Source organism: Phalangium opilio, unplaced genomic scaffold (assembly GCF_054372755.1).
Source record: "Phalangium opilio isolate 3A_F unplaced genomic scaffold, DU_Popi_V2 ptg000013l_1, whole genome shotgun sequence".
In the NCBI taxonomy this organism is placed as follows: domain Eukaryota; kingdom Metazoa; phylum Arthropoda; class Arachnida; order Opiliones; family Phalangiidae; genus Phalangium; species Phalangium opilio.
In genome coordinates this window covers 11,717,933-11,739,434 of record NW_028324148.1, presented here as the reverse complement: position 1 = coordinate 11,739,434, position 21,502 = coordinate 11,717,933, and the positions used below count along the sequence as shown (strand labels likewise).

At 36.5% G+C, this 21,502-nt stretch overlaps 1 protein-coding gene across 2 annotated transcripts in view; it reads right to left on the bottom strand.

The window, feature by feature from the left end:
- Window positions 1–206: 206 nt before the first annotated feature.
- The window catches only part of LOC149709119 (uncharacterized), a 47,981-nt gene continuing 26,685 nt past the window's right edge, over window positions 207–21,502 (bottom strand). The window contains exons 2-6 of one of the 2 annotated variants that reach the window (XM_089864543.1): window positions 18,927–18,998; window positions 4,390–4,864; window positions 655–4,089; window positions 522–586; window positions 207–380 (exon numbers count right to left, since the gene is read on the bottom strand). In XM_089864543.1, the coding sequence (XP_089720669.1) occupies window positions 532–586; window positions 655–4,089; window positions 4,390–4,811 (3,912 nt within the window). In that variant the 5' untranslated portion in view covers window positions 4,812–4,864; window positions 18,927–18,998 and the 3' untranslated portion in view covers window positions 207–380; window positions 522–531. Of the gene's footprint in view, window positions 381–521; window positions 587–654; window positions 4,090–4,389; window positions 4,865–18,926; window positions 18,999–21,502 lie in introns of those variants that run through there. The other variant, XM_089864544.1, reaches the window with a different exon arrangement.

Sequence of the window (21,502 nt, the reverse complement as noted above, 5' to 3'; positions counted from 1 at the left end):
ACTACCACGGCTCACTTGCTCACGCAAATCGTTTGATATAGCTAGCTGGCCTCTGCACCATGAAGAAGCTATATGTTTGATATTTACTGGCGCCAAAATTGGTTGTCGGAAAGGCGCGACATTTAAAAACTCTGCTAAAGTGCAGCTTGTAAAGGATTATGGACTAATAAAAATAAATGAATGGAAGGTATATGTAGTACTCTGAATAAGTAAAGAAACATTTTATATTCATTTATTGGTTATATTTTAGTAATACAAATCCCTCATCTGAAAAATACGAATAGTTCTCTATACATGTAGACATAAAGATTTCTTATAATAATACTTTGCTGAGGTCCAGAAGGGTATAAAATATATTGGCATATATTGCGGTTGACGAGCTAAATCAAAAATAAAATAGACAGGTATTTTGTTAAATTATTAGATTTGCCATTAAAACCAACAAAAATTCATCAGAACAACATGCAGGTTGCGTATTTTTCATAAGCCAATCCTCGGCTGTCATGTTGACCTACACTGACCTTTGTTTTGTCACCTCGATTCTAGAGCTTTCCTTAACTCCTTTTGCGAAGTATGTCTTGGTCCACTAAATTACAATGACCAAATAAATATGAAACATCGTTGTCTTACACTTGAGCTTATAGTTAGAAATACCTAGTATCATTCCTCCTAGATTGCACTGAAAGAACCATATCGTAAGGAATTGAGCCATACGGAACTTTCTTGGGATTATAAGCCTCTTGGCCACAATTTGAATTCTCCGTGGCCAGTTTGAGCGGGGGTATCTTGGCCCTTCCGCCACTACGATGCGGATGTCCTCTTGCAAAAACACCATCCGGATCTTCTAATTGTGTTGGAACATTCGTCGATTGTTTTGTTTTAAGTCTATTCGCGAGTTCACGACGCGAAATATCGGGATTTATCGTATCTTTTGGCACTTTCTCGAGGTGATGATTATTATTATCTATAAATTTGGCAACGTTTCTAACCCGATGTTGGTGGTGGTACTGAGAGCTTTCTTTGCTCTTCACTTGCTTATCGACGCTTTGTATAAAGCTCTCCAAACAATCGCTGTCAACCGAATGTCCTTCATTATAACTACTACCTCTCATATTTTGGCTTTTTACGTTGTTACTATTTCGTTGAACGCTCACACTATTGTTGTTGTTAAAGTTGTCATTCTTAACGGTGGCTTCCAATGATCGATATTCATCTCCGGAAGACCGTCCACCTTCCGGTTCCGGTCTGGGAGCGTTCGCGGCAGGGTTATGTCGCGTTGGCTTTTGCGATTTTTTCTTACGGAGCCATTTGCTCATACCGGTGGATTGGGGCCATTGCGGTATATCGGGTGAGCTAGCCGTTGTTGAAGATGACATTGGAAACTCGGCACTTTCGTTGATATCGAATGTTTCGTCATTTTTCACCTGTTTTTGAATGGGAGGAGAGGAATTAATGACTTGTGCTTGTGCTGAATGTGGAGAGTGCAAGGGAATGTATGGTAATGACCTGGACTCTCGCTCGCCAATGTCCACTCCGTCCCATTCGAAAGACGGGTCCTCGTCGTTCAACATCTTTAATTGATAACGGATATTGATTTTCTCCCTATCACGTCTTTTTCGGAATTCTTCCTCAACTTTATTCATCCACTGTATTTCTTTTTCCCGTTGCAACTCTCTCTGGGCGATTTCCTGATTCAATTTCTCTTCCACCTTCTTCTTCTCCTCTCTTCGCATCGTGTTCTGGTACGCGAACTTATTCTTTTTCTTCATCTTGGTGATTTTATTCTCTTTAATCAGTTCGATTTGAGGTTTAACCACGCGTAAAACCGGTTCGTTGCCATTAGTAAGGTTCTGGGTCATATTGTAGTCTTTGACCTCCACCGGCGGAATGAGGCGTTCGTTGCCCCGTGAATTGAGCATATTTTCCGACGGAGAGTGTCTGATAACAATCATCTTTTCAGGTTCATTACTACTATTTATGGCGGGAGTGCTACGACTTAACGACCAGTTAGTGTCCAAACCTGAAGGTTCCTCAGCGACCTTCAATTTTAATCCTAAAACCTTTTTCAAACTTCTTAAACTGTTGAAATGTTGTCCACCGTTACTACCCTTTTTCTTCTTCTTCTCGGCCTTCTGGTTATCAACTGGTTTAATTTTAAGTTGGTAAGCACCATCAACTTCAGTCGGTTGTCGACCAGAGAATATCCCGTACGGAAACGACTGTTTCGTGGGACTTCCACTGTCCGGAGACGTGTCTGTCCAGTAATGTTGATTCTTATTCGTACCACTTTGCTGGAAATGATCGACGCTACCCAAATCTGAATCGTCCATCAAGTCTTGCTGCGGTATCCAGTTACTGGTTAGGTAATTGATCGGTGTTTGTGGCGATGCAGTACGTCCTACTCCCGGTTTACGAGTTTCTTGGTGTAAAGGTATTTCCCTTCGATCGTTATTTGGCAAGGGACTACCGGCATCCGGTGATATTCCGGAATCAGTACCTCTTTCAATCGTCGATCGTCTTGGAGCGACGGGCATTTGAAAGTGACGAATCTTATCTTCTACAACTTCACATTCATCGCTACTTAGGTCCGAAAAATACGAAGGTGCTGGCTGTTCTATAACCAAATTTTTCCACGCTTGTGTCGGGGAAAACTGCGGTATTTGCAAATTCTTTCTAGGAAGGGTTGGCCTCATCAGGGCGCCGATTTCGTTGTCATCCTTCATTGATTCGCTTGATGACGAATATTCCGATTCAGAATCGGACGAGTTTCGCTTATTACGCACATTCTTGGCAACTTTTTCCGTGTACAAATTATTTTCGATTTGATTCAAATTTCGGGAACGTTTCTGCTGTTCTTGTTCCAAGTAAATTTCCTTAGCCAAACTGGGACGGTGTTCTAAAGCGGACTGTTTATTATTGGCCCACAATCCCTGATGAACATTTTTGGGGGATTTCAACTTTTCCTCTGTGTTCTTCATTATCCATTTTCCGTTTTCTCTACTTTTAATAAGCGTTGGATCTTTCTGTTGTTCCAAATGGCGTTTCAGCTCCTTCTCCGTTAGTCCTACTGCGGTTTTTAAGTTATTTTCTTCCATTTCCGTTTTACTGCGCAAAAAATCAGACTTGGGAGCTAATCTGATGTCGAGTTCGCTAGTCCTAGCTGGTTCATTTCGAACAAATCTTGAGGGCGATTTTGATCGTGATTCCACTGGTTTGGGTTCATCGTTTGTCCAAATTGGCTCGTACTGTTTATTCTTCGCAATGTATGAACGACTTTCGTTCAAGGAAAATGTAATTGGTTCTTCAACCTCATCGTCATAGTCGGGTTCCGAGTGGTTTTCTTCGTGCCGTTTACGCATCTCTTCAGTCCAAGCAGCCTTCACCTGATCAGACCTGGCATTACCCGGAAACATAGTATGCGAAGTGACAGCCGGTTCGACTTTGGGTGCGACGCACAAGTTACGTTCAGAAAACCCAGACTTTTTCTTGACGGCGGCCATGATTTCTTCTTGGAAAGATTTGTTCAGATTTGGCTTTTTATCTTTGGCCGAAGAATCGTCAGGTTTCTTCTTTATATGTTCCGCTAATTTTTGATTGTACGAATTGCGGCTATTGAATACGGTGGCTAGAGGTCCGGCCTTTGTCTGTAAATCGCCGTAACTCTTTCTGTGTAAATCCATACGTCCCAGGAAGGGCTTTGGTGGCGAACTCATGATAGGTTCTTCGTGTTTCTCCTGACCTGGGAGATCGGTGGAACTCCTGGTCATTTTCCATTTGGACGGATTCTTCTTATTTTTTTCATATGAGGCGGGCTGGTCAGATGGGTAAGGTCCGTTGGGTGGAGGTGGTGGTGGGGGTGCCGGGCTTTTAGATTTTGAAGGTGCTGACGCCTCAGTTGGCCCATTTCCTCTGCCTGATTTGCGGTAATGGCTAAACGCGGGTAGCTTATCAAAGTCTCTCGGTAAGGTATTGGAAAGGGGTGGTTCCGGGGCTCGACTTTTCTTTCTTGATTTGATTTTGGCTTTACTGGGGCTAACGGCGATTATGCTTTTGGACAGGTTGCGTTCGTTCTCACTCCCGATGTCATTTCTGCAAAATAAGTTGACAGCTACATTAATTAACTACATAAATAAATGGACCTATCATTCCTAGTTTCTTTTTCCCAAGTGACATAGCTACATCCAACTCAATCTATAGCCATGTGACATCCTCTGGTGTACCATACATTTAGTGGCCAGCTTTTTGGGACAAATTGGGAATACACATTCATGCTTGTCTCATAACCCTTTTTTGATTTTATCTTGACCATGACTCGAAGGTCTAACCCACCCATACTCGAAGTTTCACACTGTGTTGCTTCTACAGACCCCTGTAATCGTTTCTCCTTACCGTATCATACTATGAACGATGTCCGGATCACTATGCGACTTTCTATGTCCGAAAAGCATTTGACTGCTGGATCCCGGCGTGTCGGGTCCCGAGGTTGTGTCGCCACTTTCATTTAGATCAGGGTTGTAATCCTCGTCTTCGAAACTTTCGTTCCGCCGTTCTCTCTGCTGCGCCAATAACGCCAATTTCCTACCACTGATGGTTCCGCCGTTTTGTAGAATGTGCCCATTGTCAGTAATTCGCAGTCTTTGTCCGGCTATGGGCGGTGGAAGGACTCTGTTTTCCGGGCTGGCGAATTTGGTTGCTCCGCCACTCCATCTTCTCCTTTCCTTAAGTTGTTTTCGGGCTCCGAATCCCCGACTTTCTCCAGAAGAGGCGAAAGGGCTGGTGGGCCGAAGATGGACTCCCTGAGAGTTACCCATTCAACGATTGTTGCGGTTTAAAATTTATCTAGTAAATTTCCCACACATTTGATCTGTAAATAAAAAATATGTTTTATAGCAATTGTATTTTAATGATAATAATAAAGTATAAGAATCGCAATATCTTTAAATCTCATGGTATTTCAAAAATTCTCAATGGCGCTAGAAACACTAAAAATTCCTTCACAAGCAACTTGCTAGCATGAAAAATATGAACACTGATAATCCGGTGTCATTTCAATGTTTTGGAAGGTGTAGGAGAACAACCCTTAAGAAAATAAATGTCGAATCAAAATCTAGATCTGAATTTAACACGTTTCAATAAATTAAGAATGGATTGGTTTATTTTTTTTTCATTATTATTAAAAACAGAATGAAAGAATTCAGTGGCGGCTGGGTAAAATTTGAAATACGTCACAGGCACCACGTGACAACGAGTCCATAAAACAAAAAGTTTTAACATGATTGACCCGTCAATCCCTGAAGTGCTAAGATTCTTCAAACCACGCCTTTTCTTGGTCACGTGCCTCTGACGTATTTCAACTAGGAAAGGCGACATCTCGCGTTCTATTCGAGGAAAACTCTTAGTAAGGACTGTTGACACATCCGATGTGATTTAACAAGTTCCTTGCTGTTTTCAGTTCAACTTGTATTTACTCTTGTTGTCAGCCATGTCCTTTGAAATCGTGTTAAATTTGACTTTTCTTAGAAGTCGGACATTGATATCCTTATTTTTCCGCTCGAAAGACCCAGCACGTAGTCACCATTATTCCTGACTAAATTTAAAAACGCGGAAGTCAAACAAACAATACAAGTTTTCCCACCTTCTTAACAACTACTATGTAAATTCCATAAAGAGCTCAAATATAATCTTATAATAAAGAAACCCCATCATAGATTTTACTTTTTCAAATTATTTAGTCGGGGGTGAATATTTTAACGCATGCTTTAGAATGTATTATAAAAAGTTTAAGACCAAGAAAATAAACATTATGTGTGAAGCTAATCACTCGACTGAAGTCCCAGATATTGAAAACTTTCTAAATTTTATATACTTGCTTACGGAAAATTTGAAAATGGCTACGTTTTTACTATAAAAAATTAAAAGCAATAATTTAGACGTTAATAATTATTTTGTCTCTATTTAAAATTGAATTCAATCAAATGATATTACTAATAAGTTTTCCAGGGATAGATTTAATTTTAGAAGTAGGAATGGAGAACAGAGTAATCTGGTCGCCCGTCAAAGTGCCGGACCCCCTTCCTCGGGACGGAGGGGTATGAAAGAAGAGGCGGGTCATAGCGACAAAGGTAAAAAGGAATTATATATTTTTCGCCGTCCCGTCAGCAACGTCATCATAACGTAATTTAAATGAGCCAATAAGATGATTTAAAAATTTTCGTTACGTGCTGGAGGGAGGGCCTCTATACTGGGCTATGAGTCGGACTTTAGTAAATATTAACCGTTCTCCATTCCTACTTCTAAAATTAAATCAATCCCTGGTTTTCCCTAACTAATAAAATAATTTTCCATGATAAATTTTTCATTTCATTTGCAGAGAAGTCCGAATGTTGTGACTAAAAATTACTAACAACATGAACTCACAAATGTATTAGTATAGGAAAATTACCAAACAAATGTGAAATTGTGAGTTAAAATTCCCCTGTAGCAATCCTGTGCGGAAGAATCAGGTACAATCACTACATAATATCCGTAAATTGGTTTTCTGTATTTCATGAAGGTTTCATGACAAGTGGAACACTTTTTTCAATGAGAAGATTTAAATACAACGCAATAATTTTTTTGAAAAACTGCAGGTGCATTCGTGACAAAGTAGAGGATCTCCAGCAGACCGGGTAAAACAGTTTCCCGGCGAGCAACTCCTTAGATGGTAAATATTTGATTATTGGGTTAAGTCAACGGGTTAAATAGTTGCGTGCAAGATGATGGGTTCGCGGATGACCGGAGCTAAGTGACTTTGACATAAATTACACACTAGAATACAAAAGAATTAAACAAGCTTCGTTTGAAGGTTAATGGGAACCCAGTCTACTCAAGCAGACCAAACATATACTTAAAAGATCTTTTTTTTTAAATATGAATTTACACCATTGTTAGAAGAATTTACAAAAATTAAAGCTAGGTTAATTGCCTTTCGGGACGTGATAATGCTAATTATTCGAGCGCTTGTCTTTTATGTAACATCTATGAAACGTCTTAACATAAGAAATATATACCTATTCTATTCTAGGTTCTTAGAGGCAAAAACACTGAATTTGTTGTAAATAGCTTCCACTAAAGGGGTTTTTGTCGTTGAATCAAAAGATTGCAGAGAGAAAGGCCAGCAGTTCAGTTTGAATCAGTACTCTAACTTGCTAAAACGAAGTTTAAGCTGAGAGAGGGGGCGGAAATATTCTGTAGATCTTTAAGTGAAATCTATCCATTGAAAATTTCCACTGATTTTTCATTTAAAATGTTTCTGACTTTTCAGGGTTTTCCCTAACCGTCTAAAGTATAATTTTCCCGGAAAACCTTTTCCAATTTAATAGTAGAAACGTTACCATATTGTTTTTAATTAATAAAATATTACTTAATACTACTAGTACGAAAATATAACAATTACCAAAAAAAAAACAAATTCCATACTTTAATTGATAACAGTTTTAAAATTCACTGAGTTTTTCTCGACATTTACAAAATCCCTTACTCCCACAGGTTTTCCATAATTTTCAGGTACTGTAGCAACTCCTTAATTTATCGAGTAAAATGGTGATATGTTTTAAATCTTTAATTTGGTAAAGCTAATTTAAAAAATCCACGCTTTTTTAATTAACAATTCACACTTATTTATAAATTCCTTGACTTTTCCGAGTCTTCCCACGTACCATGTTTAACTAATTGAAATAAATTAATATATGCAATTAATCGAACATTAACATTAGTAGCATTTGTTAAATAACGAAACTTAAGTTACCGCCTCAAATTCTTGGACTTCACCTTAAACCAATTGTAAACATCTACTTTAAATAAACAAATTTCAAAATAGAATTGAATGATATTACGAATGTCATTATTTTCAATTCAATGTATTCTAAAACCGCCCGTAATCCTGTACTGAACTGGATTCAAATAAATAAAAAACTTCTTGAATTAAAAATAAATATAAAAATAAAACTTGTTTTCAGAAACTAGTTGAGTATAAAATGTAAACATTTGCGTCTTCATTCTATTTTAGCCGGGATTTTTTCGGGTTATTTACCAAACGCTTCTAGCTTATTCTTGATTAAAATCTGATAATCCCATTAAATATCAAGAGAATACCGCGTCCACCCTTGGTGGGGAAAAAAAACCCCACCAAATATCGTACGAAATATTTTTAGGGCACTTTCCTATTTAGACGTCTTCGCCCAATCGTCCTACTTACATGTTGGTATTTCAATTTCAGTCAGATTTTAAATATGAGTAAATCGGAGCCTAAGAGATATCTAATCTAAGTCTACTAGGCTGCCAGAGACAGTAAAAATTTGTCTATTTTACTTCGTAGTCCAGTTTTAATTCAATTTCCCGTTACTTAACTTCGTGCTGTTTAAAGCACCACCTAGCCTATGTATAAAGTGCCCGTAATAGACCTTTTCCATGTAAAATGGGGTAGACAACCCTCAGTACTTGGACACACAATGGGGTTGATACATGCCGTCTCTGCGCACTTTCAAGATACAAAACAACTACAGCGCAGGTGCCAAAAAGCAAGATGAAAGGCTAGTTTTACCCCTGTGTGTTTCCCTCTTAGCATAAGATCATAAGATATGTTCCATAAGTTTGTCACTGGTTATGAAGTGACGTAGGTGAAACGTCATATATTTTTGTAATGGTGAGGCTCTGTCAAAGGCTTAGTACAGACTAATTAGGAAGATGGACTGCAAAACCGAGTCTTGTCAATTCTCGCGTCGTTCTTTAACTAGCCCGAGCTGTAAGTCTCTAGCATTATGAAGTATATTAAGAGTCATACTTATGGAACATATCTTATAAACTTATGTTCTTAGCCACATCGAAATGGTCTATTCAACGTGGTTTAATAGACTACACACTACACGTGAAGAAAATGATCTTATATTGTTTAGGTATACTTTTTCGCAGTAAGAGGACTAAATCTAAATCGTTTACATTCTTGGCTAAAATTACCTTCAAGACGCTATGGTTGCCGATTTTTCTTACACTAGTTAATTTATATTTGAAAGTTTAAGTCCCTCGTTACCTACTTAACCATTCAACGTGTGATTCTATAATTTTAAAATTAGGATCTAATCTTCATCTGACAAAAAAATTATATTTTTCATTTTTCGCGAATAAAAAAGGAATCCGGTTGTTCTGGTTTATTACGGTACTAAGTAACAAAATGGAGATGGTCCGAAGAGTCGGACATTTGAGGAATCAAATTTTCCAGAGGGAAATAAGCGTAGCAACGTTATGATCTTCTACAAACGGTTTATAGTCGTAAAAACAACAGCTCTGGGTAAAAATTCACAAAGCGGTACTATAGTTGTCCCTTAGAGTAGCATAGATTTCAACATGGACTTTGACGTAGCTGTCAACCTATAGAGAGCTTTCAGATGGGATAATAGTACATCACACCCTCTCAAGTCTTACCGCTGTTCTGCTAGCCATATTGGGTGGTCTCAGCTTCATTCCTGCTTTAAACCCACCAATATGGCAGCGTAAATTACGCCACGAGACTCAGCTCCTCCTCCAACTGAAAACTCTCTCTTCGCGCCGAACCCGAATGATAACAAGTTATATTTGCGTTGTGTAAACGACTAAACAATTAAACCTAGGGTGAATAGCAGAAGGAAGTAGGAGCAGGCAGTTTAACAAAGGTTTAAACCGCTCCTCTTACCTTCAATCAGATATTAGTATGAAGTCTGTGTGATTAAGATTCCAAGTAGACAAATTCAATGTATTCCCTGCTGTATGGTAGATAAACGCAAAGTTTCTCGATGCAACTTAGTACATTACCAAGTATCCAATCTCTCGTTATTGAGAAAGGAAAAAGGAGTAATTTTACTGTAGGGCTCTATTATGTAGGAACTAGGCTTTGAAAGCAATAAATTATATCGAGAATTGAGGATTACCACACGAACGGACAATATTATTATTAAAGATGAAATTTTCCAGGCGATGCTGATAGATTTTCCGAGAAAACTGGATTGAAATGAGAAAGGGGTTAAAGAAGTGTCGGAAAAAAAATGAAATGCCACCGATAAAATTAGGGCTCGAGCCACCATCAAAATAGAACTTCCCATTATGTATTTATACGATGTAGGACAACGTGCCACTTTGAAATCATCCCTTAAGAATTCATTTCGGCCTTCCCCATCCCTGTTTATGCCCCAGGCGCGTGCCGCCGTGCGGTCTCCCCATCATCAGAATCTGTGCCTTTTCAATATCATCCTTTGTTTCATTCATAATGAATGTACTACCCTAAAAGAAGGAAAAATTGACAAGACGATATCTAAGATCTAAAGCTATTAAGCTGAAAATTAACGTTATGGAAGTTGGAACGCTTTGCTATTTTAATGGACTGTCCACAAAACTTCAATTTTGTTAGCTGCGTTTAGTGAAAAGTTTCTTTTTTGTAGTGTGGGAATTTCGTAGCAATTATCAATTTTCCATTTTTCAATCCATGTTAAACGTTTTTGAAGCTCGTTCAATTAATTATTCTAATAATGTTAAATACGTGGCGTGTTTCAGTATTTTTTCTTTTTTACATTCGAAATTTTGTAGCAATTATAACTTTTGGAAAACAAATTTCGATGACATTTCCAGACTTTTTCTTATACATTTTCCTGAAATTTCCAGGTGAAGGAACAACTAATAACTGCAACAGTTGCTTTAGTTGAAACAACACCTTCAGAGCAAACTTACTTAAACCTCGTAAATTTCCCTGAGTTTTACATGAATTTTACAAAATATTACAAATTCCCTCGAGTCTTCCCTGAATTTTACTAAAAACTAAAAATTTTAACGAGTTTTCCCTGAATTTAACTGAAAAAAATGTGTGGCATCGAGACTGGTCTAAACACTATATGCATTCACATCTTCGACATCGTTTGAGTCTTCAGTTTAAGAAAAGGCAACATCGTAGCAATAAGTATGTACTTCCCATTGCCGTAATGTGAAATTTCCTTATAAATTAAGATAATAATAATAATAATATCGGGGTTAGTTTATTTCCCTATCGCCAAAGGCAACGCCTGAAGAAGCCCGAGTTCACTAGACGTGGGAGACTGGTCAACTCGCACCCAAGAAGGCTACCTGCCCCAGTAATATTTGCTTTTAAGGTGGTCAAACACCACACGCTATTTCACCACCGACTATTGTGAAAGGCCTTCTGATTGGTGGAAATCCTCGTTAACACACGTTCATCACCGTACTTCATCGGGTATCACACTTATTATTAACACGTTACGCATGCACCGCGTTGTTTACCCCATATATCATAACATAGCCATATAATTTCAACGAAGGCCTACACATTAACTTGGCTACACACTAGCAATAATAACAGTAAGGTTGTTGACCCATTAGCCAGTTTAAAAAGAAGTCAGTGCTTGGGTTCCTTCATAGCTCGGAGGAATTCGTAAACTACCGGCAGGCGTCTTCTTCCAAAAAAAAAAAAACTTGTTGTATAAACCTAGTGTTTTACGATACTAGAGTCGTTATTTTTAAAAAGTTTTTAAAACCTCTTCGATAACGCTGTATGAAGTATAGAAGACCCGAGCTAGTTAAAGTAAGGGGAACACCCGACCGAAGAACGAATGGAGAGAAGAGGGTAGCTTGAGCCAGCCATTCAGGGCTTAAAAAAAAAAAAAAAAAAAAATACTACCAGTTTGGCAGTTTTTCCCCGAAATAAAGTCGTTATCCCCCTTTTAAAATATTCAAGGTCGGTACTACTATATAGACACAGGAATTTCCCTTCGGCTATTAGAATATATCGCTAATCTGACACGGTTTTATAATAACAGAGGGCGCTCCCTGCTGCGATACTGTTTCCACTTGTAGGTAAATTATTATGGTTTAGAAGAAGTACATTACATGTGGTGTTTAGAGTAATTTGTAACCAAAGGCATAGATGACAGAAGTAACGATTAGAAAACGGCAACCTGACCTCCATTGGATCTAATCTACCCAAATTGAACCTTACCAAACACAACCTAACCCAAATTAACGAAGTTCTAAACTTAAACCAAGCCGAAATTAAGAAACAACCCAAAATAAACAAAGTTCCAAGCTTAGAACCTATACTCCCGAAATTAACGAAGTCCCAAGCTTAGAACCTAACCCCCGAAATTAACGAAGTCCCAAGCTTAGAACCTAACCCCTGAAATTAACGAAGTTCTAAGCTTAGAACCTACTCCCGAAATTAACGAAGTCCCAAGCTTAGAACCTACCCCCTGAAATTAACGAAGTCCCCAGCTTTGAACCTACCCCTCAAATTAATGAAGTTCTAAGCTATAGAGTTACAAAGTGCATAGAATAAACTTCCCTTGAAAGAAGTCTCACATATTGTTGTTTATTCCTTTCATGAAATATGAATACTTCGTGTAATTAACTTCTAAGTTTATTTTGTAGAAGGAAGATGTAGATATCCGCTATGACGTCACTACACGTTACACAATGTTCACGGACGTAACAGCTTTTTCCAAAGATGCATTTAAGCAAACTTGATAAAATCATGAAATAGTTCTGGGTTAGTTGGAAAATAATTGGACCTCATAAATCAAGATTAAATGGGATTAGGCGCCTGCTAAACTGAAGACTACGGATTATCTGAACATGAAATCTGAAAAACATCGGTTTAATAACGAATAATCGCGTAGATTCGAATATAAAAATTATTTTACGCAGAAAATTCTTCGAAATTAGAGACAGGATCATTTTAATTTGAAAATTGATTCAAGACAAATTACTTTGAATAATTATTGTTTGGCAAGAAAATATATGGAATAGCAAATTGCACGTGCTTATAGCTAGCCATATTAATCATTAACTTAATGGTTTCTCATGATTCAACTTAGTTTCAGGATCGTAGGTCAAGATGTTTTCGAGATACAGCGATCAGTGAGAATGTGTATTTCACAATATAATATTTCACCCACGATTTTATAATATAATTTTGGTTGACACCGTTCAAATTGGACATTTATTACTTTTTATTTCGCAACTACGAACAAAACAGTATATTAAGTTTAAGCTATTAATTAAAAAACTAAGCAAGAAGTCTACGCTGCTATTATATTTAAACATTTATAGAAAAGGGGTAATATTTTTCATATAAAATTAATGAAATAATGCTTGGTTTGAGCAATTATAAATCGGGCACACGTATTTCGTTACAATAAAAGGAATTAGTGATATTGCTAGTGGAACGAACGAATAGAAAAGAAGCAAATACAAACATCTCGATACGGATTAGAAATAATGAATGAATTGCAAATTCTAAAACCAATAGCCCACTAACCAATTCGTCGAATACAATGGAACCCCGAGCTCTTTTTGATTGCGAAAGATACACGCCTTTATGTTACATGTTTTATGTACCCAATTGGCCGTTCTAAATTTCAGTAACAAGCGTAAAAGTCGGAATACGCAACTGAATTGAATTGAATTAATGGTTAAAACTAATTATCATAAGTTTATGATATATCATTCTAAGTAAAAGTTCTTACTATCTGACTGATAATCAACTCTCAGCCCAAACCGCTAGACTTACGAAGGTGAAATTTTGAATGGACGGTACACATAAGTAGTAGACACGAACTGAGAATGATTTCTGAAATCCGCGGCCATCTTGAAAAATGGCGGTCATAATTGTAAAAAAATTCATTATGGAATAAAGTACACGTTTTAAAACCGATTTTAAGTTATAATTAGTATACTGGTTCATGTCTTTAACCAATACGGAGTTTATGGATTTTAAGATAAAATATGACGCCATCTTTTATAATGGTTGCCGATGCGTTCATACGGATATTCACACTCATCGGTGCCATAACCGGTTAATATGATCAGTTGCACTGAACATAACATTAAATACCCCCCATTCACTTCCCCTTTAACAATAGTAAGTACACTTCTACCTGATTGAAATATGCCATAACTGAATGTCAATCATATTTAAAAACATTTAAATACTTTTAATTTTATTTAAAAAAAGGAAAATCTTGTGTCAAAACCCTTAAATATTTGTTGTAGTTAAATTCTTCAATGGGAATGCATTACGATGACGTTTTCACTGTTGGTATTCTGTTGTATTAACTAATTTCCTGTTTTTTATATATTTTAATATCCGTTACGGAATATACGGCATCGCCATTGTGGGCGAAATGACCATGGACAACAATTGAAATTTACGCAATAAAGGAAGCCCTTTATTCTGGTCACTACTTGTTAAATAATTCTTCAACCTGATGCATTTCTAAATCGCATTTTCCAAATAACAGGTCATCATCACATCACTCAGTCATTTCTATGATATTAACATTTTTTTTTTATTTTATTATTTTTTTTTAATATTTCTTCATACTTTTATGGATTTTTTTTTTTAAATCCTTTGTTTTGAAACATTTCATCATCATTCTCGACATATAAAACTTAACTTTTTTTTATTTGGCTCGTGGCACGGGTCATTTAAATTTATTTATTATTTAAAGCGGGAATACTTAGATTTATTATGTTTGAAGGGATTTCTATGCCAATTAAAATACTTCAGTGTAATGGTGGAATTTAGCACTGTAAGTTTTGTTAGACAAGATAAATTACGATTAGGTAATGTTAGTATCTACGTGTTTTAGTGTAACTCTATTATAAAACTACCAAATCACGAAGTTAAACATGGGAGCACTTATAGATGGAGTCGATGACAAACTGGCGTGTTTTCTCTCCAATAAGAGGTCGGAGCAGTGAGCACGAGAGTCAAATGGGGAAAGGGGAAGGTACAGCCTGATATCTCTCTCACGCGCACATAAATTGGCGCACAGTCGAGGAGCTAGACGTTACGTGATTCGTTAAGAATAGGCCTACTGGACGTAAACAAAATTCTGATTCTTTATCCTCTCTTTTGAACCAATGGCGCATGCGCGGAATTCTGATACCGGTTTTGAAAGAAGGCCTGACGGAGAATTTGGTCTCTACGAGTCTCCTTATAGGTGCTCAATGCTTTCTATTTGAACCTGACAATGGAGCACGTACGGGATTAGCCAATAACTGAGCGACGCCACAACAGTAGCAATAAATGCTACAATTGTAGCAATTCTTTCTTTTCCAATACGAGGTAGGAGATTGTAGTGAATCTTCCTTAATCAACTTGTTTTTCGTGTATCAAAAAACAGACACAAACACACCGAAGGTCACCTCAAACACCTTTTCTAAAATCTACGTTTCATAAAATAAGAACACTTAGATAAAAACTAAACAGAAATAAAACGAGACTCGAACACGGCAACACGCCATTTACGTCTTCATATATTATAACAATATATTGAAGATCTTTGATTAATCAATCCTTCATCAACTTGTTTTTCGTGTATCCACAAACACACACACCGAAGGTCACCCCAAACACCTTTTCTAACTCTACCTTTCATATAATAAGGACACGTACGTAGATAAAAACTAACCCGAAGTAAAACGCGACTCTAACACGGCAACACGCCATTTACGTTTTAATATATTATAACAATATATTCAAAGATCCAATATAATCTCATTAAGATCTTTTAATTGCTATTGAAACAACCCCGCGGTTCTACCAAAGCCTTTAGCCAACGTGTTAAATCTGATTAGAGTTTCGTTTCAATTCGTCGAGCTTAACATATTTCCGGTATTATTTCTTTTCACGTAATCCTTGACAAAATCTTAATCTTACAACCTCGAAATGTTTCCCTTCCTTGTTCGTCTAAAAGATAATCTGAATTAACGATCTCTAAAATTATTACACCGGTATTTTTTACGACCCTGGAAATTTGACCGATAACTTAAAAGGTGATCATACTTAACTTGTCTCTGGTAAAAGTCGAAAACCTCTTTCGTTTTCATGGTTTTACACTTTTTAAAACATTTTCAATAAATGTTCCGAGCTATTTATAGAATTATTTATTAAAATATTGAATTAAGGGTTTAAAAAATAGCCAGGGCCAAAGTACAGTAAGTTCTATGGGAAGTTTTGATTGGAAAATGTTTTATGACAGTTTGCCCTAAGGGTCGATGTTTACAAATTATGATTGAAGTGTTTTATAGATGACCCCTTAATTCTACAGGGGCGGTAGTCCCTTATAGATATGACCTGCCACCCTTATGTAATGTTAAACGAAAAAAGAAATCACATGTTTTCACTAAATTTCCCATAGAATAACATGGGGTTTTTCGTGAACTTTCACCTCCAATAACTAAAAAACTACAGCGAAGTTGCTTTTCGGAATACTCTTAAATTATCAAGTAACTATTCAGGGTGTGCCTTTTCCAAGTTTCATCAAAACAAATTAAGACAAAGTATGTTTTTTTAATTAATTTGCAAATTATGGCAAACACGTTTTTCGCTGTACCAAGTCAGTTTAAAATGCTAGCACCGTCAAAGCCACGTTGTCCAATTTTTAAATTCAAGATAAAATGTTTTAGGAAAATTTAACTGTTTTTCAATTAATTTAGAGAAAATAAATCAATTAATAGTAAAATCAGCTGATTGAAATAAACAGTGGTTAAGGATTAAATTAATAAAAGTAAAAACTCAGTATTTGAACCTCACTCATATCGTTCAAACCAAGACGTTTTTCTTATAATTTAATTCAGAGGTCAAAACTCCATATATAATCTGTAAACGGCGAACCTTAGGGAAAACTGTCAAAGAATGTTTTTGACAAAAAATCGCCCGTCAGTCCCACCAACCCTTGCACCAGCCTTCTTTGGAAAACCCTGTATAAATTAACATATTTTCAGTATAATTAAAGTAATTTTTAATTCAAGTAAATTTTTTTAGCTTTCTTTTATCGTATAGTTGTCTACGATGATGAGGAAGTCTTTAATGCCGCTAGATACATTCTAAATTACCTACTGTCCTTACAACTCGTTAACATACTAATTAACTAATACAGTTTCAGGGTAACCAAACTTCAAAGAGCCAAAATAAAATTTCATACGTCTATATCCTTGCAAGAAACAAGTCAGGCCAAACCCTAACCCTCTCAGAATGATTACATACCAAAAACCTTTTTTCGATCATAATGTAATATCCTTGGTATGGTGTAAATGAATTCAAAATGTACTTTTAAACAAACCCGGATGTTGGTTAGAAACACTCGTACGGTGATAATAACAATTTGTTTGGGGTATGATAGTCGGGCTCATCACCATTAACGCAAGCACACTTCATTATACTATTTTACGCTTTAATACTTTAAAAAAACTGCTTTCTGTGCTCCTGCAATTTATGCAAATTATGGAAATGAAGCGTTCGAAAGATCGCATAGACTGCATAATAAGTATTTTTAAAAAACCACACTCGCTGGAATTTCGGTTCCAAACGATTGAGCACAAATTTTTTACATGTCTTTATATTGAGGACTCCAATCATTTCACTCTTATACTAGCCATGTATGCATTTTCCACATCGATATTTCTACGCACCGTAAGTAACGTTAAAGCAATAAGTATGACAATTTCCATTGCATATAACAAGTTGGTTACCGGAATTTATGACTACATACACAGAAAACGTCCCGGTTTCAACTCTAAAAACACTCGAGCAGCATAGAATAAGTCTGACTTTAATTGCATCGTCTTTGGTCGATGTTAGACGATAGAGCAGACAGATGGGGGTCAGGTAGATAAGAGAGGTTATGGGCGTTGAACACTAAACAGTGAAAGATTCAGGGGTACCTATGCAATCCACGAGAAAAATTTAACCAAGCCCTCCTTAATGATAGTTTCGAGTTGGTTCGCACCTACGCATGGCCGCTCATGCCTCTACCGACATTTTTCTTCATTTTTCAAGTATTTGAAGTATCTTCTTTTCAGAACCATATGGCTGGAGCAGGGACGCTCTATAAGGGGAAAAGGCCCCTGGTTGTTGCTACCATCACCTAGCTGAACACTCCATTACGTACATTATCTCTCTGAGAGCTGAAAAAGGCACAGAGAATCTCTATGGTGTCGCTATGGCCTTCTGAGATGTGAGAAGAGCTTCTGTCATATCACATTATTTATGCTAATTTATCGAAAGCATCAGGAGCTTTCTAGTTTCATTATGGAGTGATAAAGGCTCCATGGTTTCACGTTTAACGGTTCTACAAAGAAGGCACCTGTGGAAGGGTAAAAACTATTTGAAATACGTCACAGGAACCACGTAACTCCAAGATCCAAAGACTATGTAAAGAATAGAACTGAAAACCTTGTGCTTGTTTATCGCGAGATAGTAGTGCCAATTCCATGAAGTGCTAGCTTTCGAAATGAAACGAACTTAGTTTCTTTGAACCACGCCTCTCCTCGGTCTTATGTCTCTGACGTATTTCAAATAATTTTTACTCACCCACCCAAGGCTGCCTTCTTTAAACCGTGGAGACTGATGGAAATATTCCAATATCTAAAGACTAAATTTTAACAACAGTTAAACACGTAGGTTTTAATTAAATCAAACAAGTAAAGTAAATACTGAAACAATGCTCAAATAAAAGCATTATTTATCAGGTGAAACGATCTAAACGGAATGCGCTGAAAGAGATGCCCCAAATTGGAGGAATGTACTTCAGGTAATGCTAGAGCGGAAAAATGCTCCCTTATAAAGTTTCTCTGGCCAGAACAAGTTAAAAAAGAAACACCGGGGAAGTATTGAGTTTTTTGGGAAAATTTCATCTCAATAAATAAATGAAGCGAAAGAAAATCAATGGAGTGTGAAAGTTTTTTAAACTTTCAACAAAGAAAACTTGAAACACCATGAAAAATAAAATAAGCGTATAAACAAAATTTAGTTATGTACATTTACAAAACAGTTGCGATAAAGTATACGTTTGTATTATTTTAGCTGAAAGAGTAGGGGACACAATTTGAAGAAATAATTTACTTACAGTAAATGTTAGCCGCTTCACAGATTCCACTGGTAAAAATAATTCGTCCTTCATTTATTCTTCGAGAAGAATCTAAAAGTAAATAAATATGGTTAATGATAGAATATTTTTGAGAAATTAAAATAAAACACGTAACTGCGGTGCAGTTTTTTAATTATTACATGAACAAAAACACCAAAAGCACTATGCTTTATCTACGAGACGCTAAGCCTAAGTTGCCTAACACGTTTTATTTTCCGTTTAACATTACCGGTGGATGTCAGGACTTATCTACAATGACCTACGACCCTGTAGCATAAATGAAAGTATTGATTAGCCAATGATCAACTAAAGAAGTTATAATTAAGTATTAAATAATAATTATGACGATGAAGACGAATAAGAGTAATTGGAACGATCAATTACCCTTAGCTCGAGCGACGCACTACTTCTTAAAAACTTAATCTCTGAATGACTTTCATTAGCAGTCGACACTTTCATAGTTAAGGAAAGATTAAAGGTAACACAGAGTGTTAATCCTCTACCTTAAATCAGGGGAGTAGAAACTCAGGAGGCCCCTTAAATATGGTGAAGGGTTACACGCAACCTTTCTTATAAAATAACGTGGAATGCTCACTTCAACTGATTTCACTAATATTTAGTATATTGCTTAGCAATATCATAAAGACGAGATTTTTTGTCTGCCTTTTTGGTTTAAACATGCTGCCATCTTTTAAAATGGTGGTTCAAAAAGTAAAAAATACATCTTGCCGAGTATTTGCTGCTAGTACAATTATGAAAATTAAAATTATATCTGTTCGTCGTACTAAAGAGTTTTTCTGTAAAAAATTGGGTTGAATTACTTAGCAATTTTCTAGAAAAATTAAAATGGAACAACGCTTAAATTTTAAACATTAATAACTGTTATTCCCAATTACTAATAATCCACATTAGAATTAAACAAAAACTACGAAGAAAGTAGTACAAAACTGAATGATTCTCAAAAAGATTGTGGCATCCCTTCAAGGCATCACTTTTGAAGTCGAGTGACACGAAGGAATCGCATCACCTCTTGAGGCCCACACTTCTTCCCCATAAAGCGTAGGTAGGTAAATAGACTCTAGTTTGCGCTAACCGGACTCTACGAAATTATAATACAGCCCATGTTTCGGAAGTATCCAATTAACCCAAATACCAGAGAAGAAAAAATTGAGAAAAATTAAATTCGAGGAAGGGTTTAATATTTTTTTTTTATCAATATAATGGATTTTCATCTAACGCCCATTAAGGAGGCCCCGTTAAATCGCGCGCCGTTTATCGGTGCTGTCTTTATCGCCTTGGGGTATATTTGATTTAGTTTTGATAGCTTTAGCCAAATCACGTTGATCTGTTAACCATATAACCATAAGTTTATAAGATATGTTCCATAAGTTTGACATTTATCATTCTTCGTAATGCAAGAACTTTACTGAGAGCTAGTTCGAGAACAACATGCGAGAATTGACTGCACGCGGTTATGCAGTACATCTTCCCAAGGAGTATTATATCTTGCCCACTGCACACTTCATGTGGGCCCGAAATAATACTCCTTGATCTTCCTATTTATTCTGTACTAAGCCTTTTGACATCGACTGAAGAGGCGTTGCTTTACGAGAATCTATGACCTTTTGCGTCACTTCATGACAAGCTCTCAGTAACCAGTGACAGACTTATGGAACATTTCTTATGAACTTTGATTTTAACCGAATCGTAACAGACTAAAATGTTGGGAAATATTTTATTTTATCGATATATATTTTTTAGTTTGATTGTTAATAATTATAACGCGTCTTTATAGCCTTGGGATATATTTGATTTGCTTTTGATAGCTAAGCATATGACAGAATCGTAACGATTGAAAACCACTTACTGGAAAAGATTTTATTTGATTGAATTTGTAAATTTTGCGACAGGCGGTTGGTTACATTTTTATCGGATTTCTGTACGAGTTTAATCTGACGTATCTATCAAAATTCAATTACTAGTGATAACGTGTACGAAAATTTTAAACCTTTAGTTTGTTTTCTAAGTCTCACAAATCCGCCTAGATACGTTGAGAAAATGCCTACATAATTCTTATTATTAGCTTATGTATTCCTGAATTGACTGGAAAAGAACCGGAATTTTTACCTCATTAACTTCCATTATGTAACCGTCGCCAAGAATAATTAATTAATTTATATCGGAAGATAAAATAAAACTATAACCTGGAAGTGAAATTGAATCATTAAAAGGATTGTGGGCGTGTCCTCAGACATATGACTCCAGAGAATCAATTCAATTATATGGTGGAATGTGATACACTTACGCTCGTGAAATCATAAGTATTTAATCTTAGGTTCCACTAAGTTATCTTCGCCATGCACGATAACGGTTACTTCGTTAATGTTAAACGTTGTTCTTTCGAAAGTAACTAATTAGGTATTACTGACTAATTGCTCAGTGCGTTACTAAAAGAAAGACGGAAAAGGACCCGGCGTTACCCACTGGGACATATTTTATACTTTTCGGGCCACCATTTTAAAAAATGGCGGAAGGCATGTTCCATTTCAAAATCC